The sequence below is a fragment of the Callorhinchus milii genome, unplaced genomic scaffold (genome assembly GCF_018977255.1).
Source record: "Callorhinchus milii isolate IMCB2004 unplaced genomic scaffold, IMCB_Cmil_1.0 Scaffold4, whole genome shotgun sequence".
NCBI lineage: Eukaryota > Metazoa > Chordata > Chondrichthyes > Chimaeriformes > Callorhinchidae > Callorhinchus > Callorhinchus milii.
This window is the reverse complement of record NW_024704745.1, coordinates 52,601,183-52,626,859: the sequence shown is the minus strand read 5'-3', so window position 1 is coordinate 52,626,859 and position 25,677 is coordinate 52,601,183. Positions and strand designations below refer to the sequence as shown.

Genomic DNA, 25,677 nt, shown 5'->3' with positions numbered 1-25,677 from the left:
TCTGTGCTGTACATTCTTTGTAAAACTTTGTAAATGTAAATTTATTTTGTGTATTATACTAGTATTGCTGCAATCTACAATAAACTCCTGATAACTTGACCCTGGCTTAATTTATCACTACCACATAAATCATCATGCTGTCAATATCCCGACCATATTTATTTATGTATTCATACATATGGCTGAATCGCCACTCTGGATAACTAGTCACTGAGCCCTTTTCCCTTGAGTGACAAGTAATCAGGAGTTTACTTATAGAAATTTCTGCTTTTACTGAGTAGCGGTCAGTTAATCTTTGAATACCTTAACTGACTAACTGGAGAGTGTGTTTTTATTAAGCATTGGGAGAAACAATAATTAATTCTGTATACAGTTCTGACGAAAGGTCATCGACCAGAAATGTTAACTTGCATACCTCTCTCCATAGATGCTGCCTGACCTCTGAGTGTTTCCAGCAATTTTTTTTTATTATTATTATTAATTCTTATTTCTCACTTGACTCCTAGTTTTCGTAAAAGAGTGTACTGATATATAAAGAGAGATATATAGTAGACAAATTGATCAGCATAATAACGACTGATAACATAATATATCAACTAACCAAAGGTGTAGTACTCTATTTCTGTTGAAAGAGTTGCATTAACTAAATCCATTTTGATTTTTTCATCCACAAAACTCTGAGCCTTGGAGGCATGCCAATATGCCATAAATCGTGCTACAAATGATGCTACGAAGATGGCGAGCATTCCAAAATCCAATAAGTTCCATAGTTCTACTAAGTATTCTCTGGGACCTTGGGACCATATTTCTTTGCACTCTGACCATATCATCCCTGTGGAAACACAAAAAAGGGGGAAAATGAAAGTAGATTAATTCTTCCCCATTTGTACATTGCAGTGATTAATTTGGAGAAAAGTCAGTTGGAGTTGACAGAACACTGTGCACCTCATATATACATATTGTGGAGTCCTGTAGTTCAGTGGTTAGAGCACTCGCCTTGCAAGTGAGAGATCTGTGTTCGATTCCCGGCAGGACAAAACCTTGGGCAAGTTTCCTTACTCCACATGCCTGATAATAATCCCTCAACAAAAAAAAATAATAATTTGGTCACTTCAATCCATGACTGTTTGTGTGACACTGCTGCGCGCAATTGGCTGCCAAGTTTCGCCCACAAATATGCAGTCAATTCACTTTACAATATATTCTGTGAAGCGCTTTGAGACGTCTAGAAGACATGAAAAGCGCTATATCAAATGCAAGGATTATTATTATTATATACATCATTGCTAATGACTGCTTTATGCTCCAAATGGAAGAAGACTATCAAATATTCACACAAAGAACAAAACACAGAAAATAACCAGTCGAAAACTAGCAAGCAATTTTACCAACTTTTTAAAAAATATTTTGATTTTTTTTAACTCCGCATATATTAAGACAACTAAAATCATGAATTCACATTGATAGATATTCGTGTCTGTAAGAGTCTAACAACCTGAGGTTATTTTCACCAGTGAGGGGGTATCAATTACAAATTCGGCAGCACAAATGCAATCCTGTACATACATGAAATATCACATGACAATAATACTCAGCAATGTTATCATTGTGATAGGCCATGAACACAAATTCATATTCTTTCTTTCTAACTAGAAAAATAACATCTGTCACATGCCACTCCCTTAACTGCCATTTGAGTAATTCTAACAAAAGTCAAAAAGGTCTAAATCCCAGTGAGTTTTAAGTAAAAGGGTTTATTTTTTGGGTGTCAAAACTCTACCACAGGGAAATTGATGGTTTATGAGGGTTAGGTTTTGAAAGATTCCAAAACCAATGGCATCTGCTTAGAAGTCATTTTCAGATAAATATAATAATACTATAGTAATAATCCTTGCATTTATATAGCGCCTTATCTCGTCTTCGAGATGTCTTAAAGCGCTTCCCAGAATATACTGTAAAGTGAATTAACTGTTTATTTTGTGGGGAAAACCCAGCAGCCAATTGCGCACAGCAGTGTCCCACAAACAGTCGTGGATTGAGTGACCAAATTATTATTCTTTTTATCAAGGTTTTCAATAATAAACACAATGAGCCTAGCTCAGTTACTGGCTCTGGTAACATAGTCACCTCTGAGTCAAAAGGTTGCAAGTTCAAGTCCAACATTGGGGCTTTGAATTCACATAGACAATGCTGACACTCCAATACAGTACTGAGGGAGCGCTGCATTGTTGAAGGTGCCGTATTTGAGATTAGATATTAAACTGAGGTCCATCTGTATCTTCAGTTGGACGTTCAAGATCCCATGACACTATTCGTAAAGAGTAGGGAATTTCTGGCCAACAACAATTTGCACTTATATAGCGCCCTCCACGCAGAGCAGCATCTCAGAGCACTTAACAATGGCGGAGCCTGATTCCGAGCCAGCAGATGGGGGAAGATGACCGTAAGTACGGTCGAAAAGGAAGGTTTTAAGGTGGGACTTGAAAAGGGGGAGAGAGGGGGCAAGGCGGAGGGATTGAGGAAGAGTGTTCCAAAGTTTCGGGGCATAGTGGCTGAAAGTGGTGGAGTGGGGCGGAGAGTTTGAGGGACAAAGCAGGAGGACGGTGCCCGTCGATCGGAGGCGCCGGGTGGTGGATTGGGGAGTGAGGAGGTCGGAGAAGTAGGGAGGTGTCAGGGAGTGAATGGATTTAAACGAGTGAACGATCTTGAAGTCGATCCGTTCGGTGATGGGGAGCCAGTGAAGCCTGGCCAGAACTGGTGAGATGGGGGTACAGAGTTTGGTCCGGGTAAGTATGTGAGCGGCAGAGTTCTGAATGCGCTGGATTTTTTGAATAGTGGAGCTGGGGAGACCAGTGAGGAGCGAGTTGGAATAATCCAGGCGGGAGTTGACAAATGCATGCACGAGGGTTTCGGCTGCATTTAGGGTAAGGTATGGTCGGAGGCGGGCAATGTGGCGGAAGTGGAGGAAGGCGGTCCTAGTCAGGGTCTGGATGTGGGAGAGGAAGGACAGCTAGGGATCAAACCAGTGCCTAGATTGCGCATTGGTTCGGTGAGTCTGAGGGAGAGCCCAGGGAAGTTGAGGAGTTTAGATCCGCAGGAGTGAAGACGTTGACGGGAGCCAAAGTGTATGGCTTTCAACTGATCAACATTCAGCTGCAGGAGGTTTACACTCATCCAGGCCCTGATGTCTGATAGAACATGAGCGGACCTGGAGTCGGTACTGGAGGAGGCAAAGTAGATTTGTGTATCATCTGCATACATGTGGAAGTTTACCCCGTGTCTGCAGATGACATCGCCAACAACCCTCTCCCTCAAATAAAAATCGGTCAGTCACTTCATAGCTGTTTGTGGGACAATACGATGTGCAAATTGGCGGCTACATTCGCCTGCAAGTACACAGTTTATTACTACATTTTACAGTAATTCCTTAGAAGTGCTCTGGACATGAAAGCTGCTACATCAAATGTAAGGATTATTATTATTATTATCACCACATGGACCATTACCATAACATAACATGTAAGAGCAGCCTGTCCCGCCATTCAATCATGGCTGATCTTCTAATCTAACTCCAGCTAATAGCCTGACCCTGCCTTATCCCTATATCCCTTAATCCCTTTTGCAATAAGAAATCTATCTATCTCAGTCTTGAATATGACCAAGGACTGAGCGTCAACAGCCCTTTGGGGTAGTGAGTCCCATACATTCACCACCCTTTGAGTGAAGAAGTTCTTCCTCAACTCAGTGCGAAAGGGCTGGTCTCTGATTTTAAGGTTGTGACCCCTGGTTTTAGTTTCTCCAACCAGGGGAAACAATCTCCCACTATCTACTCTATCATGCTCTTTGATAATCTTACAGGTTTCTATAAGATCCCCTCTAATTCTTCTATATTCTAGAGAATATAGGCCCAAATTGATCAGCCTATCCTCGTAACTCTAGTAAATCTATGCTGCACCCCCTCCAAGGCAAGTACATACTTCCTTAAATAAGGAGACCACACTGGACACAGTATTCCAGGTGTGGTCTCACCAGGGCCCTATACAGTTGCAGCAAGACTTCCCTACTCTTACACTCTAATCCTTTCATAATGAATGCTAACATACCGTTCGCCTTCCTAATTGCTGCTGCCCCTGCAGACTAACTTTCTGTGATTGGTGTACAAGGACACCCAAGTCCCTCTGGACGCTAACACATTCCAATCTCTCCCCTTCTAAAAAATAACCCGCTCTACTGTTTTTGCTACCTTGGTGGATGACTTCGCACTTCCCTACATTATACTTCATCTGCCACCTACCTGCCCAATCACCTAACCTATCTATGTCTCGCTGCATTTTTTTAATGTCATCCTCTGTGTTGACACTTTCTCCTAGTTTTGTGTCATCTGCGAATTGAGATATATTAACTTGTCTAGACCGTTGATGTAGATTTTAAATAGCTGAGACCCAAGGACTGATCCTTGTGGCACTCCACTTGTCACATCCCTGCAATCTGAAAAGGACCCGTTTATCCCTACTCTTTGTTTCCTACCCGTTAACCATTCCCCAATCCATGTTAATATGCTCCCCCAATTCCATGGGCCCTTATCTTTTGGACTAACCTTTTATGCGGCACCTTATCGAATGCCTTCTGGAAGTCCAAATAGACCACATCCACTGATTCACCCTTATCTAGTTTACTGGAAATATCCTCAAAAAACTCTATGAGATTTGTCAAACATGACTTCCCTTTTGTAAAGCCATGTTGACTTGGCCTAATTATATTGTGCTCCCCTAAATACCACACTACCACATCCTTAATCAACGATTCTAAAATTTTTCCTATCACTGATGTGAGACCAACTGGTCTTTAGTTCCTCATCTTTTCCTTTCCACCTTTTTTAAATAGTGGTGTGACATTTGCGATCTTCCAATCCATGGGGACTGTTCCAGAATCCAAGGAATTTCGGAAGATCAGACATAAGGCCTCCACTATATCATAAGCTACCTCTTTTAAAATCCTGGGATGCAGGCCATCCAGACCAGGGGATTTGTTACTTTTTAGTGCTAACAGTTTCCCTAGCACCAATTCTCTACTAATGAAAATTTCCCTAAGTTGCTCCCTGTCCTTATCCCTTTGGTGCATCTCTATTGTTGACAGACTTGTTGTATCTTCTAGGGTGAAAACAGATGCAAAGTACCCATTTAGGGACTCTGCTATGTCCTTATCCCCCATTGCAACTTCTCCCGTCTCTGACTGAAGTGGACCTACATTTATCCTCACTCGCCTATTCCTCTTAATATATTTGTAAAAACTTCTACAATCAGACTTAATGTTCCTAGCTAGCTTGCCCTCATACTTCTTTTTCTCGCTCTTAATGAGTTTTTTAGGGCTTTTTTGCTGGTTTCTAAAACTATACTGTGTATAAAAGTACCAAATAAGCAGTTTACCTGAAATCAGCTCAATTTTAATAATTAAGATAGACTTCAGGACAGACAACATGAAATATTTATTTACCCAGGGTGTAACAATTGGAACTTGTTACCATGATGGGAAGTTGAGGCCAGGACACTGGACCCATTCAAAAAAAAACCTTGATACCGTGTTGTTTGGAACGTAATTTAATCTGGAAGGATGAGATCAGATGGGCTGACGTACTTCTTCATCTTAATCAAACTTGTGAAAGATCCAGCAATCAGCTGGTGCATGAACTGGATGCTTCCTCATTGCCTGAGTAAAGCTGTTAATGTACTCATTTGTCTGAGAGTGCTTTCATTTCACAATACTCCAGAGCCCTTCACTTTCATAAGAATTATGTTTAACATTTTGGAAATTTAAATAAATTAAAAGCGATTAATTACATTTTAAAATGTGCTGCACATCCATCAATTTCCCGTAGATTGTGTTGCTGGCCACAGCAATCTCCAGTTAACCTACAGCACCATCCACAGCAATATAGCAGTACTGAAGCCTCTGTTCATTACAAAATCAGCACATCATCTTGTCTCTCTTCAATGATAGAAAAAGTTTGAATGTGGATAAATGTATGACTTATAAGTCACATCTCCAAGCAGTCTGCTTTTATGATTCCAAGGTTGTGGACATGCAATGGAAAGGTCTCCTTTGGCCCAATTGCAAAGTCCAGCATCGAGGAATAAGATTAATTTGTGATAAAAACAGGAAGCAGTTGCAGGGAGAACGAATGATCTGTCACTCAGCACCCCGAAGGTAGAGTCAGCTTCACGATAGGTATGTCTACCTGCCAAAGCTCCTGGATCTGGATTAAGCTTTTAGTGTTGGGTAAACCTGGTACATGGTATTGGACCTCTAGAACATCACAGTGGTGAGCACATCATGTTGTCATGTAAGGGTCCTCCCACCACTCTGGAATAGATGATCAAGGTAACTCTGAGGCTTGAGAATCTGGGTTAGTGCACACATGCTTGTTTACCAGGGTTTTGATATCTACATTGTTTGGTATGAAGAGAGGGAAGCAGCATCTGTTGCTGAAGCTCTGCCCCACCAGTGGAACTATTCATAGAATCATTGAATTTTACAGCACAGATGGAGGCCATTCGGCCCATCGTGTCTGTGCCAGCTCTTTGAAAAGAGCTATCCAAATCAATCTCCCCATAGCTTGCAAACTTATGAAATGCCAGAGAGCAATACCACCTCTTCCTGGTCATAGCTCAGACGCACTGCCTGTCATTGACTATTACTATTATGCTGAGCTGTGCTGTGGTGCTGGCATGGAGTTCCTGGTGCCTGCTATCCACCTAGTAAGGACTGAAACCTGCATACATCTGATATCTAATGATCAATGCGTGATTATATTTCTTGAAGTGCAGTTTCGTTCGGGCTGATTTGGCTCCAAGGTGACTGATTTGGTAATGGAATATCAGAATTAACTTATCCTCTGTAGCAGTTTTGGTGGTCATGTTCTTGAACCAGGTGCGTCCACTCCAGTGGCACTGTTATTGACAAACCAGTCAGCCAACACACACTCTGGGATTCCCAAACATTGACTCGTGCCACCCTTAGCCGAACACTTTCCTGAATACTGCAATAAGCAGGATGGGTTCCTCCAGAAAGAGAATTACAGACATGGAAATCTCCATGAGTAGGTAACATACATATGGAACTTTCAGTCTGGTTCTCTTTGACCGTGCCTTCAGCTCCCCTCTCGACTCTCTTCCCCCTCCTCGCTCCCTCCCTTCCCTCCCCTCACCCTGACCATTTCCCCCTCCTTGCTCCCTCCCTTCCCTCACCCTGACCATTTCCCCCCTCCTCGCTCCCTCCCTTCCCTCCCCTCACCCTGACCATTTCCCCCCTGCTCGGGTCATGACCCAACTGTGCAGCGCCTTGGGACGTCCTCCTGACGTGAAAGGCGCTTTATAAATGGAATCTTGTTGTTGTTGTTGTTGTTGTTTAGGTACTCCTAAGTATAGTGATGTGTTTCGCATGTGGCAGACACTCAGCTGACCAAACAGCAGGTAGTGGAGTAGGGAGAAAGCAGCTCATAAAAATAAGGAGGTGCCAGTGTGTGAAGGGATTTGTAGACGAGTGAGAGGACCTTGAAATCGATCCATTCCGTGATAGGGAGCCAGTGGTGGCGAGGACTGGTGTGATGGGGGTACAGAGTATAGTGTGGGTGAGAATATGAGCGGTGGAGTTGTAGTTTGTGGGTGGTGAAGCTGGGGATACTGGTGAGGAGAGCATCAGAGTAGTCGAGGCAGGAGGTAACAAAGACAGTCTGAGGGCTACACATAATACTGCCTGTACAATTTCCTTTTTACAAAGGCTGTGAATTAGTTGAAATTACATTTAGTCCGTTGCTGTCATGCTGACCCAGCAATCCAAAGAACAATTTGTCACTTGAGAGAAGGAACATGCCATGACTGTTCACACTGAATTGAGAATGATGCAGTGAATGGTCAGCTTCAGTTGTTGAATCCAATTTGCTTTCTTAGGGAGCCATTGTGGAGTGGAGCACAATCAATACCTTTACCACAGGTCACAAATAAACTGCACTCAGCACTACACCATGACAAACAGCTTTTGGAAGAAAATCTACTGAAAAGTACATTTTTATGAACTTTGTAAAACTTCAGTCAAATTGGCCATAGTTAAATTGTCCAATGTTAATAATAATTATAATAATAATCCTTGCATTTGATATAGCGCCTTATCACGTCATTAGCCTCCATCCATACCCCTCTAATCCCTTGCTCACTCACATATGCATTGAGTATCATTTTAAACATATTAATGCTTTCAGCTTCAACCACAGCCACAACTCTCAGTTCCACATTCTCACCACCCTCTATGTAAAGAAGTTCCTTCTAAACCTTACTTTCTAAATATCTATTGGTCTCCCTTTGAAATGTCCCAATTGGTTCTGAATCTACAGTCCTGTGAGACAGCATATCCCATATTCTTACAACTCTTTGGGAAATTAAATGTTTTCTGATTTCACTTCTAACTGTTTCAGCTGTAAATATATGTCCCCTTCCTTTGGATCTTAACAGAAGAAGGAGTCATCCACTCTTTCGCTTGACAGCTTTGTTAACACCAACCAGACTTAATGTAGAATTAGTACCAGTTTGGTAGCACACAACGGCAAAACACACCAATAGTCCTTAATAATAGAATTGAATGTTCCTCTTGCATTACATGTGCTGCCTATAAAATACGTGAAAGCCTGCTTCTATGGCCATAAAGTTAGAAAAAACTGAAACCAAAAGTGCATACTGTATTATTCTTATGCTGTATTATCCGTACACCTAACGTAACTTTCTTTAAGGAAAAATTGTATGCATTGGTAAGAGTAATAGAATGCCCTTGAACATTTTCATGTGTTAGGATTACTTGTCTGAATAGGTTTCTCATCCTTTCCTGAAGGTAATTGCATTGTTGATCTCGGGCTCTTCAGCTTGGCTTACAGTCTTATCATTGATTTTCGACACATCAGGTTCTGAGACCATGAAATGAATATGGATTCCTACCTATTACCCAGGAAATAATGAGCAGTTCCATCCATGTGAAGCAGCTTGTTTTCATTCGGAAGAGTTGCCGGGGGTGATCTGTAACCGATTCATTTGGCAGCAGTTTTGTACCATCAAATCTGTCAGCTGCATTCATAACCAGCAGTCCAAGAAAAACAGTGAACGAAGCTCCATGTGCTACAAATTTCATAAATGGTGCTCGCATGATCTTTCCCAGCTGTAAAATAACAGGAAGCATTTATCAACACTTTGATATCAGCAGATTTGTCAAGCTCTTCAATAAGAATCTGTGTCTTAGAAACAAATTGGAAGATACCGACTGAATAAATCTGGAAATTCCAAAATAAAGACCTTCAGTGCTTTATAATTTCACCTTCTTTGGAACTATAAAGAAGAATAACAGCAATTGTCACTTATACAGTGCCCTTCATGGGTAGGATCTCAGAGCACTTCAAAGAACTCACATCAATGAGCAGCGTTCTGTGTTCTAGGTTTGTTAAACCGTTAAATACTTTCAGGAATCTTTCCTACTGTACCTGCTACTGAACTCTTTTTTCAGTTAGTCCTTTCCCTTGTAATGTGTGCTGAACCTTTTCCATTGTCTCCTACTCAGTCTCTTCTCAACATCATTTCTTTGATTGACCTGCAGCATCTAAATGATACCCTTCTCACTGGGCTTGTTTCTAACAGAAGCTGTTAATGCAATATTTCATCTCAGTAAGAATTTCCTGATGCTTTGCTGATTTTATTTATTCTTTATTGTATTTTTTTATATTCATGGTTTTATCTGTAGGTCTTCTCTGTCTGATGTTCCAATGGGTTTACTTTGGAAACAGTAGCAGTTCAGGACTTCCATCCAATTCGGGTTTAAATTGAGACAAACTCACAAATTCTATTATTGATATGAATTGAGATTATGAGAATGAAAACTCAAAAAAAACAGAAATTTTTGCAGCACAGAAGAAGGCCATTTAGCCTATCGTGTCTGTGCTAGCTCTTTCAAGAACAATTCTTTCAGTTGCATTCACCTACCTGTGAGTGTCACAGATAAATAAGAATGTTTAGAAGTTATACTAAGTAGGGCCCGTTACTGTCAAAATTTGAATATAGTCAACTGAGTATTTCATTTTGTAGCAGTTGGCTGGAACACCTGCAGCAGGAAATAGAAAATGTTGACTTGAGGCTGAGACTGTCGCTAAGACTCCTACCCAGAGAAATGCCATGCCACTAACACTGCTGTGTTAATTTGTTTCAAAGATGCATGTCAGACGCATATCAGGAATTCCTATGACCGTAGCAGTGGTCATGAAATCATAACATCAGTAATGTTGTTCAGAGAACACAGGACGCCATCTTGGTAGACAGTAGTATCAAGCACAGCTGTGAGTTGGAGGTGAAGGAAGATGCATGACTAATATGAGGTTTAGTTGCTCATTTAAAAAAAAGTATAATTAGTTTTTTTTCCAGATCTGTGATATTTGAGAAATGTGAAAACATAACTGCGTCTTAGCACCTGTGGGGTTTGGACTGATAGATCAAACTGCATGAAGCCGCATACTACTTAGCCCTGCAGTTGCAGTAATACCCTGCAGAGTAGCTAGGGTAATATGAGTATACAATGGGAAGAATAATTACAAAGTTCAGATGATAACAATAATAAGGGGATAACAATAATAATAACAATAAAGGAAGAAAGAAAGGAAGAAAGAAAGAAAGAAAGAAAGAAAGAAAGAAAGGAAGAAAGAAAGAAAGAAAGAAAGGAAGGAAGGAAGGAAGGAAGGAAGGAAGGAAGGAAGGAAGGAAGGGAGAAGGAAGGAAGGGAGAAGGAAGGAAGGGAGAAGGAAGGAAGGGAGAAGGAAGGAAAGGAGAAGGAAGGAAGGGAGAAGGAAGGAAGGAAGGAAGGAAGGAAGGAAGGAAGGAAGGAAGGAAGGAAGGAAGGAAGGGAGAAGAAAGAAGAAAGAAAGTTTATATCTAACATAATATTACAGACAAGCAATAATTTAGCCCTGGAAATAATTTATAATATATCTGTGAAATGAAATTCAAAATGTTCTCAGAACTGCTTTGTCACTGGATAAGCAACAACAACCAGTTCACATAGCCTTCCTGCACTATATTGCCACTCTCTATTGGTAGTCCTGAAAATCTAAATATGGTGCATATCCTAAGTAATTTGGTTGATGGGAAAGGTAACCTTTACTCTGTTGTTGTTGCTCTGCAGCTTTGAGCTAAACTGTCATTTTATACAGGAAGGAAATCAATCAACTTGTAGATGAACCTGGAACTTAATGAATAATCAATAAAGGTACAACATGCCTGGTAAGATAATGTTAATGAGGTGATTGTATAATGCTGAGCACATTACCCTATAATGAGCAAGTAAATCAATATCTCCAACCATCCACAGATCTGACAGAATGCATGCACAATTGTTATTCATTTTTGCCAGAGCTATTTAACAAAACAAAATCACAGCATCAAATAGAGGTCGCAGAAGGTCACCTCAAATTGCTCTCGATAATATCACAATCGATCTCACAATAGGTTTAGATAATAATAATAATCATTGCATTTGATATAGTCTCTTATCATGTCTTCAGGATACACTGTAAAGTGAATTGACTATATATTTGGGGGGCAAAACTCGGCAGCCAATTGCACACAGAAGTGTCCCACAAACAGTCGTGGATTGAGTGACCAAATTATTATTATTATTTTTTTTGGAGGGATTATTATCCCCGAAAAGTGATCCACCAATCGACTAACTGGGTGCCTACATACCTCTAGGTAAACAGTATGTGCAGTATGGAAACCTGCCCAACATTTCGCTCTGCCGAGAATCAAACCAGGTCTCTCCCTTGCGAGGCGAGTGCTCTAACCAGTGAGCCCCAAAAGATGCAGCTTCATAGACGTTTTTACAAATTGTGGCTGAAATATTTTTGTTCATAACAAATGCTTATGCATAGCAGAGATGTAGCAATTTATTATATGGGTAATTGATTCTAATGAAATGACTGTATAGAGATTTATTAAGTATGGTGTTAAATTGGCATAGATACATGGTTACTATTTAATGCACAGTCACTAAACTTCACAGTAAATCACGTGGAGATATTTTCCCAAATTGAAAGGGGCTAGATCAAATGCAAGAATTATTATAATCATGGCCTTTATAAATAATACTTTGTCATTAAGAATGAGTCCAATTTCTTAAAATCAGAAACTCATTTTGCAGACACTATTATTTTTGTCTATAAAATCAGACTATTTTGAACAAATAATAATAATATTATTCTTAACTACACCATTCATTCTTGATAATGACTGAGTATTCTCCTCAGTGAGTTACGACACTGGAAGAAAGTGTTATTAGATACGTCTTTGTGCACAATTATGTAAGAAATATTTTAAAAAGGCATCAAACACTTTATTCAAAAAAATTGGGGCAATATGCAGTTGGATGAAATGAACAGAGATTCACATGAAACCTTTAAAACCTTCAGATACAGAACATTCAAAACTAATGCGAGGGGAAGGGCCAACAAAGGTTCAAACTGTAGGCAGAATATCCACCAAATTCAGTATCACCAAAGGGGTAAAGAATTTCACTCTGGTTACTGGTTCATGTGACTTCATAGTTGTTTGTGGGACATTGTTGTGTGCAAAACGGCTGCCGTATTTGCCTACAAATACACAGTAAAACCCTGCGAAGAGCTTTGAGACATCTCAACAACGTCATTGTATCAAGTGCAATATTTATTGTTATACATGAGGAGATTTGTGAAGGCTGAAGACTGACCTTGCTGCAGGGCGCAATACAATAAAACATGGCCAGGAATGGCAGGCCTATAGCGACACCAAGCACCACCAGAAACTTGACTGCAATTGGTTGTTGACGCAATCCTGAGAGATTTTCATACCAGATAGACAGAAGCTGTTGCTGACAGTTTGGGTGAGCTACAAACTTGAAAGAAACACCATAGAGTAGAGGTTAATTGCAGGTATGTTAAGTAAGTACCTTGGAAGTAATACAGTATTTCTGGTTACTATGTAGTCAAGGAAAATTCCCCAAATACACAAATTTGAATACTGGAAACATTGAACAAGATCAACTTCTCAATTTCTCTTTGAAGCAAAAAGTGAAGTTATTAATAAACGCAATTGTTTTTTCTTAAGATATATTAAACATAACAGACTTAATATTTAGACTTAAGATGTGATTTAAAGTTTTGGATGAAAAAGTGCTACCAAATGATGGGTTACCTTGTCCCTAGTGCCAACATCCTGAACGCACAATAATTAAATACTATAACTCTACCACAGTTCTCAGAAGACTAAAACTGCACTTTTTCAGTAATCCATAAATCTTACTTTATTTTCATTAATTTCAAAATTGAGTAAGGTGAAGAACATAGAGTTTTAATATACTGTAGTTTGTGGAGTGAACTATATAATGCATTATACATTGCAAGCATGAAGCTACATGTTGTTTTCTGCAGTTATTAAATTAGTCTGCATTGTTTTGTTGACTCAAAGTGCTTCTGAGTGTGTTTTTTACATTTGGGTTGTGAGGAAACTTTTCATTTGTATCACAGTTACACAATGGAGAAGTCACAGAGATTCCCTGCATCGCTCATCCTTTTCTATCATTCAATTTTAATATTGATGCCTTTTATTATAGAGCATTGCTATGAGTGTGTTAGATATACTAAAAACAAATTACTGCAAAATACAATCTTAAAGATTACAAAGAATGAAGCAATAGTTGGAACTCAAACAGTAGCTAAACAACTTATAAGTGCAATTTGCATTCCATTCTGCACTTCAGTGAAACTCAGTAAGCCTCACTGCAAAACACTGCAGTTTTAAGTGTGGACTTAATACTGGCCTGAAATTCTGTTTACTCCTGATCTGTAAACCATTTCGTCTTAAGATTTAGGACTTATTGACAATTGTCTAAAATTCTAAAATGTTGTCTTAAATTAGAAGACATTTCTTTTTCAAGGATGTGGGAAAACAATTTCTAAATTAAGACCTCAATTTAAAAATTTCCTACAATTCTGCACAATCCGATATTTGGTCTCACAGACTAAGGCTAGATGAAATGTGGGGCCTTTGATGCTCAATATGTATCTGAAAAATGCTTGTATGTGTGCCTCTGGGGATTCAAAGTTAATGTCAGCGTATCAGTGACCATCATTCTAAAATAGTGAAAAATGCAATCTCCTTTGTGTTATAAGTACATTCACAGGCAGTGAGGAGACACATTCAGTGATGACTTTTCTCACATTTAGCACATCAAACTGTTCCAATTTAGGTTTTGAAATTCAAAAAGGACATGAATCCTCCCAGGGAAGAGTGGGATCCTGAAATATTATGGCATAATTCCATAATTGATATGTATGTCTTTCAGATCAGTCACTGCTGGGTTGAAATTCCACCTGGATCTAGAGTTAGTCCATTTATGTAGCATTTCAGGGCACTGAAAATTTAGCAAATTCCTAAATACAGCCTTAATTTTGAAGTCGATTTTCTATAAGAACTAAACAACAGAAAAACACCTTCAAATTTAAGATTGAATTCAGCAATTTGCAAAATTCTGAACACTCTAAAATCCTACTTACAAAAGTATATCTGTTTCCAGGTGGAATTTCTCCCACATTTGCTTGTATTGGTTCAGTCTGTGCAGTCGAGGATGCCTGGCACTACAGCTCTTCAAGCTCCTTACTCAGGACTTACATTCAGAGAAAGACAATAACAAACTATAATCTTTTGTACATATAATTTCCCAATATCCTCGGACGTTAACTCAGTTTAGCTGATGAGTAACTATTTTTGTGGGATAGGTACCATTAAAGAAGCTAGCTCGTTTTAGAGGAAACATTAGCACATTCTACAGTAAAGGTTTCATCAAGACTAAGAAGTCGAGTTCCAAATGTTTGAATGTTGCGTTTGAAATTAAGGCTGTGTTGCAAATTTTTAACATAATATCCAAGGCAGTCAGGCTTAGCACACATATTGATTTTTCTTTATACACTGCAACAGCAAAATACTGGAACCACCATGAATAATATATTGAAAAGGACTACAGCATAAAGATACACAGAATAAGACGCTAAACTGGTGACCAAAAATACAACAACTTGCATTAATATTGAGTCCTTCATGTGGGGTAGCATCCCGGAGCACTTGATAGTGGCGTAGTCTGACCCTGAGCCAGGGGGAGAGAGAGGGAGGAAGTGACTGTAAGTACAATCAAAAAGGAAGGTCTTTAGGTGGGATTTAAAAGTGGCGAGGGAGGGGACAAGGCAGAGGGATTGAGGGAGAGAGTTCCAGAGCTTCGGGGTAAAGTGGCTGAAAGCACAGCCACTAATGCTGGAGCAGAAGGGATGAGGGACGAACAGGAGGTTGGAGCCGGCCAAGTGAAGGCAGCAGGTGGTGGAGTGGGGGGTAAGCAAATCGGATAGATAGGGAGGTGCGAGGCCATGAAGGGATTTGAATACAGTCTAAATGCAAATGAATGAATTATGGTTGGAAATAAGATACTCAGGGCTGTTCTACAATATGGAAAATAATGGTCTCATCATTTCTCTACTTATATATTTTTTGAAAAATCTAATTAAATGTATCAATCAAATAAAGTAAATTACACATTAAACCTTAAAGTTATATTATTGCTCACGTCACTGCAATCACTTGTGTTTTGCAACATTCCCCATTAGCAAGGCCTTACCAAGGCAGATAGGTTCAGTTGTCCCCATTGTTTGACAAGGTGGAAAAGTTGGGGGTGGCAATGTCTTTTTTAAGCAACCTTCCACAACATTTATAAAATATTGTCAAACATAGTCACAAACATAATGATCTGAATGATTCTCAGCCCCAAGTTTGTCAACTTGCACTTCTCCAGTGCCTTTCACATAGGATAATGTATCTCAGTGCTTCCTAGAGATAGAGTGGGTTGTTTGAGTAGAATTTTTTGATTTTTCTCAGGGTGTATTTTTTGTGTCAAACATTAGGAGAAAATTGGAGGGTGTAGGAGTGCATATGACACAAAAAGATGAACATGCGGTGACAATTGCATTCTATTTTGGAACATCCACTTACCAGGAAACCTGCCTAGCTACCATGCCAGTCCTGGGAATATGTAAGTAAGTTGCTTCCAGTATTGCGCGTGCATCTGGAAACCCATCTGGCTGTAATGCAGATACCATGAATATGCCCATTAACCAGATCAGGTACTCATAGGACGAGCATTGCCACCTGGTGAGTTTCTGTTTTCGCAAATGTACAATCAGGGATCCCAAAACGGATCAGGAAATTCTAATTTTAGAGGTGAAATTTATTACATTTTACTGATTTATGTTCATAGAAACTACTGGTGTTTATCAGCAAATGATGTTTGCGTGCACAGCAGTAATACTGTGATCTTTAGGATGCAAGATTTGATCCTAAAAAATTAAAGCAGACATTTATTTTCTTAGTCGGTAACAAGATGGACTATCTAATAATAACTTGATAAACTGTCAAAGGAAACTGGCAATCTGATGGGTTATCACAAGCTCATTGAGTCAATATAATAATAATGTCAGTAATCTTAATGTAGTGATGAGTATGTCCTTATGCCACTGCAATTGAATTTTAGTATCAATTGATAAAGCCATGATATATTCCAAAAGCAAGCAGCCAGTTAGCCTCTTAACATTTCAGATCAATCATATTTGCAACTTTAAGCTTGAGTTCATTAGAACCATTTTTTTCCAAAATCTTATCATTCTGCTTGCAAGAAAAAACAAATCAAGAATACGGTTACAATATTAGCAATTTTAACAGGGGAAAAATGTAGCTTACAACACATTGAATAAATGAAATATTTTCACAGTGCCTTCCCTACCTTTTTGACCTCATATTTAATGGCCAGTTTTAGCTTACTAAGACTTGGTCGAAGATAAGGGTTACTATCGTGAACGGTCTCCACATTTCCATTCAGAATGGCTTCTACTTCTTCAGTATTCCGACATAAGTCTAGAAGTCCAACAACAAAGTCTTTGCATTGCATGGATAACTTTTTATAATCATTCTGGAGAAAAATAAAATTGAAATGATTAGTATGTTGTGATCTGTGATTTTAACATATTCCCTCTTCCACTGATACTGTGTTAGTGTTATACTTAATAGTGTTAGTTTTATAACATCACTACAGTGTTACTTTGAAATAGGGGCTTATTATTCAGATGAAATCAGAAAATAGAACTCCAAGTAAAATGTTATACAGACTTGTTTTATACATTCAAGACCTCCTTTAAGAGATCTGATTCAAAATACAGTTTACATTTATGTGGCTCCTTTCACATCAGGAGGATGACTCAAAGTGCTCAACAATGCTTGACAATGCTGGCTGGCCACGCAGGCAGGGGATGGGAACCATGGTGGATAGGAGGGGAAAGCTGACTGAAAACACGTCAAAGAAGTTTTGAGTTATTTTGATTAATTGAGCAATTTGCATTGTATCTTAACAGTATTCCTTTACAAAGAATTCCACTAGAATCTCCTGCAGGATCTACAGAGTTCTTACATGTAAGCATGATGTACTTACGGTTACCAGAACAAGTCCCTATCTGTGCGACTTGGATTCCTTATTAAGGAATGGTGTCAAGAAATATTGTGAGTTAGCCTTCCTTTGTGTTCTGAATATATCATTAACATCAGGACTGGAAATCTACTTGGATTATTCAGTCACTTAGTGCAATGGAATTCAGACATACAGTGAAGACAGTCTCAGACAAGCTTTGAGATGCTGCCCTGCGTTGAGGGCTCTATATAAGTGAAAGTTGTTGTCTCAATCGACCCACTGACTGCATTGTGTCTTGGGTAGTGTCTTGGAGCTGTCAACACTCCAAAACACTATCCGGCATGAAGGTATAAATGCAAATTGTTGTTGTTGTTGTTGCTTTAAAAGTGAACAGGAAAAATCAGTCAGGTTGCCATTGCTATTAAGTGACCACTGCTGGAAAATTCAGGTAATAACAATCTTTACATTTGGTGTAGAACCTTTCATGCTCGAGGTCACAGCTCAAGCTCTTTATAGACAAAACTACAAAGTGGAGGGACTGTTTGTTTTGCAAATGCAACAACCAATCTTTGCACAGCAATGTCCCACAGTGCTCATCAATCATCTACAATAAGATCATCTGGGAAACTTCCTATTGTCACATATCCTGCTGATCCTCACTGTCTGAGCTCGCGTGAAGAATTGGCACTTGGGCAAAATACCAGAGGGCACCATTAAGATTATGCCTAGATGAATTTGTGATTTCAGGAAGTAAGAAAAAAATGACAGCATTGAAGGTCAGAGGAATGAATATAGACAATGTTGATGCAACACACTATATACTATGCTGCTGAGTCAATGGTTAATGGTGCTATCATCTGAAAAAAAGTAATTTCTGTGGATTAAATAGTGTGGATTGCAAAGTCAAAAGCAATTACGTCAAGATTTATATTATATTCTTGGAATCTTTAGTTGTGGCTTTTTCATCATTCAGGAATTTTAATTGTTTAGAATTCATGAACATGTAAATTGTACATTACAAGCACGAATAAGGCAAATAGCTTTGTCTCATTCTACATTTACTGTTATAAAGTAATGAGTTTTTGGACACAAAATGTGCCTCTATCATTTAGAGCTGGTTCAGATTAAAAGTAATGAATTTGTTTATAACATGCCATTTAATCTGAATATAGTCGTATTACTTTAATACCTCCCAGTCTTTGCAAAACAAGTAAAATGAGTGTGCTACAAAACATGGCTGTTTAATAGTGCTCCTGTTTCAAAAAATAAAATGGGTTTAAAGTGAGAAAGAGAAACTTTAAGGTAAAGAATAAATCATGCTGTAGCAAAGGTTGAGTTGACATCTTAATAATAATAAAAATCCTTGCATTTGATATAGTGCCTTATAACATTGTTGAGGTGTCTCAATGTATTTCATAGAATATATTGTAAAGTGGATTGACTGTGTATTTTGTAGGGTTTATCTGTAAAGCACTGCCATAATAATCTCAGACACCCAGTCCACACATTTAGTAAAGGCAGTTTGTGTTCTGCAAATGGAAACTGTGTTGTTTACTGCTAATTACAACCAATTCAGTCTCTGCACATTGGCAATCTGTTCATTTGAGATATGTAAGAGTAATTTATTAATAATGATAATCCTTGCATTTTGACACAGTCCCTTGTCATGCTGTCTACATATCTCAAACGTTTCACAAGATTTACTGTAATGTATAGTGACTGTGTATTTATAGCAAATGTGAAAGATTCCAGTGCATGCATAGGTAATTGAAGCATTTATATTGTCTCATTATTACATTAGAAAGTAAATTAGTAAATACAGTAAAGTCTATAAATTCCATTCTCGTTCAAGTCATTTATATCAAGCAAATCAGGATATTTAATAACCAAAACTGTCAGGATATTTTGTGGAGGAATATCAGATGCATATTAAGGATCTTTTCCCATGATAATTTGGAACCACATAATCTTACAGCACTTGCATAGCTCCACATGAATCAAATTCAAAATTTCAGATATTCATCCTGTATGAAATGCATTATGTAAGTGCAAGTTGTTCAGAAAGAGAACCTAACTGAATGGGATAAGATGAATGATTTTGGACTCAAAGAAATCTATCATCTCCTCACATTTGCAATTGGAGGAGAGGGATAAGGCATGGGAATTTGGACAGAGGAGTTGTGGTAGATATAAGGAGCCTGGGGTTGCCCTTGGCTAGGATGATCTTGGAGTTGAAGGTTGCTTTAGCTGAGGCAAGGGCAGAGCAGTAGGTCTTAGTGCAGTCCAGCCAGATCTGGTGATGGACCACATAATCCTACAGGACCTGCATAGCTCCATATGGATTTGTGCCAGGTGCATTCAGCAGAATCCTTCAACAGAATGCACCTGGGACTTGAGGGAGCAGAGGTATAACAGGGAGTCTTGCGAGAGTAGGAGAGGTGACTGGGGCAAGGGTGTCAAGGATGACAGAGAGGAAGTTGTGGAGGACAGTGATTGAGGAGGATAGGTCATTATGGGAGGAAGTCCAGTGAGGTAAGAGTTCAAATGACTATTTAAACATGAAGGGATATTTTTTTCCAGGGGCAATAAAGGATTGTAGAGGGTTAAGCGACAGGAAGGGTGAAAGGAGGAGGTACAGGAGATGAAATACAAGTCTCAGATGGCTTTAACAGTGATGGCAATATCTGAAACAGTGAGGCCCCAGGTAATCATCAGATCGAGGGGATGGCCATGGATGTGGGTGGAAAGATGCTAAATTAAACAGATAAATGATTATTATCTGCTCACCTGCTTACTCAATCTTTTTGCGTACCAGAATTGCCAGGCCATGAAGAATACTATTTAGCCATGATTCTAAATAAATACAATTCTGTTCTCTCGAAATAAAATTACCTCATTGATTAAATATTTAGGATGCACACAACACTACTTAATCACAATTTAAGATTAATATTTACTTACAGACCAGCCTAAAGGAACAATTTGCATGTGAGAATCAAAGTGCTTATTGCAAAATGACCAGTACACCTGTAGCTGTTCAGTGATCCTCAGCTGATTTCTTAGCATTTGATCGGTGAGATCACTCCAGGCATTTGACAAGTCATTAACTCAAAGCACTGGTTCAGCCCCACTGCTTGCATCTACAACCCAGAATGTTTTTGTAACAATCTTAGCCTCTGGTCAAATGTGGCATAATTAGTGGTCTAGGAATAAATTCCTTCACCCTGTTTTGGGGGTGGGGGGGTTATGTTTGAGCTATCCCTGACCTAATCAGCGAGGAGACCGGTTCATTCCTCCCACTGAAGATATTGCACTGACATGCTCTGCAGTTGTTAGATGTTGTGATTTCCTGGAGTGTTTGTGCAGTTTTGTTTTGGCTGCTCTTTTAAGACAAAGCAAGCATGAAAGTGCTTGGTGAAGTAGAATTGATGCTTTTGATGTTCATATTCTTATTGTAACTTACTGATCAGAGCCCTTGTACTTTGATGTGGATATAGGATTTTCAGTTCTTTGTGTTGTCTTGGTGAACTGTGGGAAACACAATTATTTTCTTTCTTGGCTTAGGGAGGCTCAATGTGACTAAGTTTGAGAGCCCCTGGTCTAGAGTAAGGAGCATGATTGGCAAGGCAATCCCATTATAATAGATAAATAAAAGCATAGACCATTTACAGTACATTCTGGTTACATTAATCAAAATATCCTTTATTTATATGAAACAACCACATTCACCCACAAACACATTCACCAGGCCTTACAGTATGTCCTGTGAAGCGATTTAGGACATCTTTCGGACATGAAAGGCACTATACCAAATGTTAGGATTATCCAGAAGTCTGGAACAATTTGTTGTAGCCACAGTCAAATGAAGCACCAGGAAAAACAAAGTTATGCCCTATTGATTTGCTATTTAATCCAATGTTCTTCTTCAATTAGAAAGATAAACATATGAGTTGCCTTGTGTTTGCCTTGACCATGGGATAAACATTGTCAAAGGGATCTCAGGACTTACCAGATGTTGCAAGCATTGATTTGATATTTCCTAATGGAGTTACACTCAAGCAGAACAGCTGCACTTTACGTTAATAAACAGACATGGGAAGAATGTAAAACGTGCAGGATGACCAGCATAGTCCCCACACATGATCACAATCATATGCTGTCCTTGAGACAGGGCAACTTCATATAATCTCTCTTCCAATTGACAGCCAATTTACACATACCAAGCAGCCATTAAATTGATCAGTGAATGATCGATTTATTAAAGGCGCTCTATAAATGTAATTTTGTTGTTGTTGGCTATGACACTGGTAGAACTCCCTTCTGGGTTCAAATTATTTACTTACTTTTGTATTTTATATATATATATAAAATCAAGAAAAAAGTTTGCCTTTTTATGGCCCTTTTAATGATTTCATCTACCTTTGCTGCTAACAGGCGCTGACAGCATCAGCATCCAAGGCTGCACTCTCCACCTTTCAAAGCCAGTCAGGAACCTCGGGGTTCTGTTCGACCCTGAGCTGTCCTTTTTCCCTCATATCCGCACCACAACTGGCACCGCCTTCCATCACCTCCGGAATGTCGCCAGACTACGGCATTACCTCACCCCTCACGCTGCTGAAACTCTGGTCCACGCCTTTATCACCTCAAGGCTGGACTATGGAACTCTCTCCTCGCCGGCCTTCCCGGCACCTCCCTCCACAAGCTGCAGGTCATTCAGAACTCTGCAGCTCGTGTACTGTCCCGCACCAGGCTTCGGACCACATCACTCCCACCCTCGCTCGCCTCCACTGGCTCCCCATCCCCCAGAGGATCGATTTCAAGATCCTCATCCTCACCTACAAGGCCATTCACGGCCTTGCTCCCTCCTACCTCTCCAACCTACTATCCCCCTACCTACCTGCCCGTACCCTCCGTTCCTCTGGCTCCGGTCTGCTCCACATCCCCCGCCCCAACCGTCCTACCATCGGTGGCCGGGCCTTCAGCCTCTCAGCCCCTAGGCTCTGGAACTCTATCCCCCAGTGCCTTCACCGCCTCCTCCCTTTCCTCCTTCAAGGCCGGTCTCAAGACCTTTCTCTTTGACCGTGCCTTCAGCTCCCCTCTCAACTCTCTACCCCCTCCTCGCTCCCTCCCTTCCCTCCCCTCACCCTGACCATTTCCCCCTTGTTCAGGTCCTGACCCAACTGTACAGCACCTTGGGACGTCCTCCCGACGTGAAAGGCGCTCAATAAATGGAATCTTGTTGTTGTTGTTGTAACTTTAATATATGTACTTGCACATCAATGTCACTCTACTCCTCCACTTCATATCAAATCTTACTATTTAAGGTGTATTTTCTTCCCCTATTCTTCATACCAAAATGTACTACATATTGTCCTGATCTTCAGTAAATTTTATAAACATAATTGGGTGATGTTTGTGATGTTTTAAATAATATTAAAGCTTTCATCTCCCACCTCACCTTCTTTAAGACTGAACTCACCTTAAATTCTTTCTCGATGTTGGCCAGCACAGCTAGCTCATTGCTGAGTTCCAGAGCGGTTAGTACTGGGTCTTCACTGGACAGTGACAAGTAAACAGGACTTGCCAAACCCTTGTAGGCATTTATCCTAGATCTAGAATGGCTGAAGGAGTCGTGCAGCTGTTTCTCGGTGCACTCACCACACTTGCAGAAGTAGTCGTGTGGTCGCTCTATACGTGTGCCTTTCCTCAAAAGAATGTGAACTATTTCATACTCTTGGCAATGGGCTGCCAGGATTATTGGAGTGACATCATGGGAAAACCTAGTACCATCCTCATCATAGGCATAAAAGTCATCATGCTGTAATTCCTGCTGGCTTGGACTTACAGTTAGCCTACATCCGGCAGTAAAAGCATGGTGGCTTAATAAGGCCTCCACTATTCGCACATAGCCCTTACTGATGGACAACAATAGGGCATCCCCAACACGTGACAGGTTATCCCTTTTCAGCAGAAGCTCTATGACCTCCAGATGCTCATTTGCTACAGCTAACTGCAGTGCATTCTGACCCATAAAATCAACGCAGTTCACGTTGAGTGATCCAAACTCCTCGAGCATCTTTCTGACCACAGGAATGTTGCCATATTCAGCTGCGTCCAGAAATCGTTCTTCATCGGCACTTAGACTAGTCGATCTGTCAGTAAACATGTAAGCAGGCCCCCGGAATGCCTGCCTCCTTCCTTTCTGCATTGTCTGTCGTCGCAGTGGCCTATCTCCATTGAAGCGTCTGCACCAAGAAAAAAAGCCTGAGTTAAAACAGAAGAAAATTTCACATTTTGTTTGCCTGCAATTCTCAATCAATGGGAAATTTTCAAACTCCATTATTAGTTATTTTTCCTGTTTGAAATTGGGTGACATGAAGCAGGCAAGAGTTAGCAAAGTGGAGGGAGTGGACAGGGGAGATTGTTAGACAACTCAACAAAGTTGCAGCACCTAGCAATAATTCAATGAAGAGGAGCTTCCCTTACCTTGAGCACAGAGCAATTCATTCACCCTACGTTTTTTATTTGTTACACAGGATTGTATCAGATTTTTGGATGCACTGTTCCTTACTCAATGCAAGCTCTTCAGCTATGTTTCCTCCGGCCCTGAACATCAGTTATACTGTAAACAGTCTTAAAAGCCAGAAGTTAAATTGGATCTTATGTGACATTCAAAGGTCTAACAGTAGCTTATTACCTTTCAAAGGGAATTAATTGTTTTAAGGTCCAGGATTTTGTTGAAATCAGCTGCAGTAAGCCTGGATTTATACTGCAACTGACGACGCTGACTTAATTCCAAAATGCGTTGAGTGATTATCACAACTTGAGTCCTAAAATTCCTAACAGTCATAACTATCACAGCTCCTCCACCCTCCATCTCCACACCTACCCTCCCCAACACCACAACGGGTTTCCAATATATATTCGGGTTTGGGGAATATCAACTTTACTTACTGTCAAGATGATATATGTCAGAGTAAAACATCCCACCATGTGATCACATCACCCTATGGCCCCCCTGTACATATCCTCCACTTTTAGCGCGTCAAATTAATAGTCCAACATAAAAAGAACATAAAGCTAAATGGAGGTGAAAAAAGTGAACTGTATATCTTTTACACATTGAGGAATAACTTTAAAAACATTAAAGGCTCGAGTACACTTCTGCGTCTAATATTTAAAACAAATCTAAGTTAAACGAAAACTGCCACTGATGTTGGTCAGCATTTTAACGTTTCAATTTCAATGCATAATACCAAACATCTTTTTTAATATCAAATGACTTAATCATTGCACTCCATCATGTCACAATAATGCCATACTTACTTGACATGACAACAGCAGAAATCAGAAACTTGGGAGCTACATGTACCAGCTTTATCCTGTCAATTGATCACGAGAAAATTGAGGCTCTCGGTTCCAGTAGTGCAGCAATGCTAAATTCACTAGCTCAAGACTCATTTCCATTGACCTTTAGATGTTGAAATCTGCATTCATTTAATGCCATATTAAGGGCTCCAGCATATATCTGCATAGGTGACATCAAGATGCAGCACTGGGCTATCATGATGACATAGGTGATATCATGATGTATGCAGGGCTATGGGGAGAGAGCGGCGGAGTGGGATTGATTTGGATAGCTCTTTTCAAAGAGCCAGCACAGATACAATGGGCAAAAAGGCCTCCTTCTGTGCTGTATAATTCTATGATTTTATGATATAATGCAGCATGGTTGGCATCCATAAAATGCCAACCAGCCTTCTTACAGGATGTGAGTGCTCGTCAGTACTTCTGCATCATGATGTCACCTCTGCTATGACCAGTAATGTCACTGTACATGTGTGGAGGGAGCCAGGCCGCTTCCTGCGCACTATAAAATCATCATCTTCTGGATCATCAGATCACCACCAATTTCACTTCCTGCACGATGCAGGTGTGCAGTAAGCAGATGACCCAGACTTGAGTTATTTGTCTACATGGCTCCAGCATTATAAGCTTCCTTTCATTAAAATATAGCCAATATCCAGGGCAATAGGTTGTTCTTGATGTCACTTGTGACATGCTAGAAATTATGTCACTGATGAGTTCAGGACACCTATGTCAGCTAATTTGGCTTTCTGAATGCTT

General features: G+C 39.9%; 1 protein-coding gene across 1 annotated transcript in view; it reads right to left on the bottom strand.

The window, feature by feature from the left end:
- Positions 1–23,797, bottom strand: part of LOC103184035 (short transient receptor potential channel 6) — a 46,322-nt gene extending 22,525 nt beyond the window's left edge. The window contains exons 1-5 of the mRNA XM_007901863.2: positions 23,030–23,797; positions 16,873–17,058; positions 12,781–12,945; positions 8,982–9,198; positions 602–832 (exon numbers count right to left, since the gene is read on the bottom strand). Of these exons, the coding sequence (XP_007900054.2) occupies positions 602–832; positions 8,982–9,198; positions 12,781–12,945; positions 16,873–17,058; positions 23,030–23,758 (1,528 nt within the window). The 5' untranslated portion in view covers positions 23,759–23,797. The remainder of the gene's footprint in view (positions 1–601; positions 833–8,981; positions 9,199–12,780; positions 12,946–16,872; positions 17,059–23,029) is intronic.
- Positions 23,798–25,677: the final 1,880 nt, after the last annotated feature.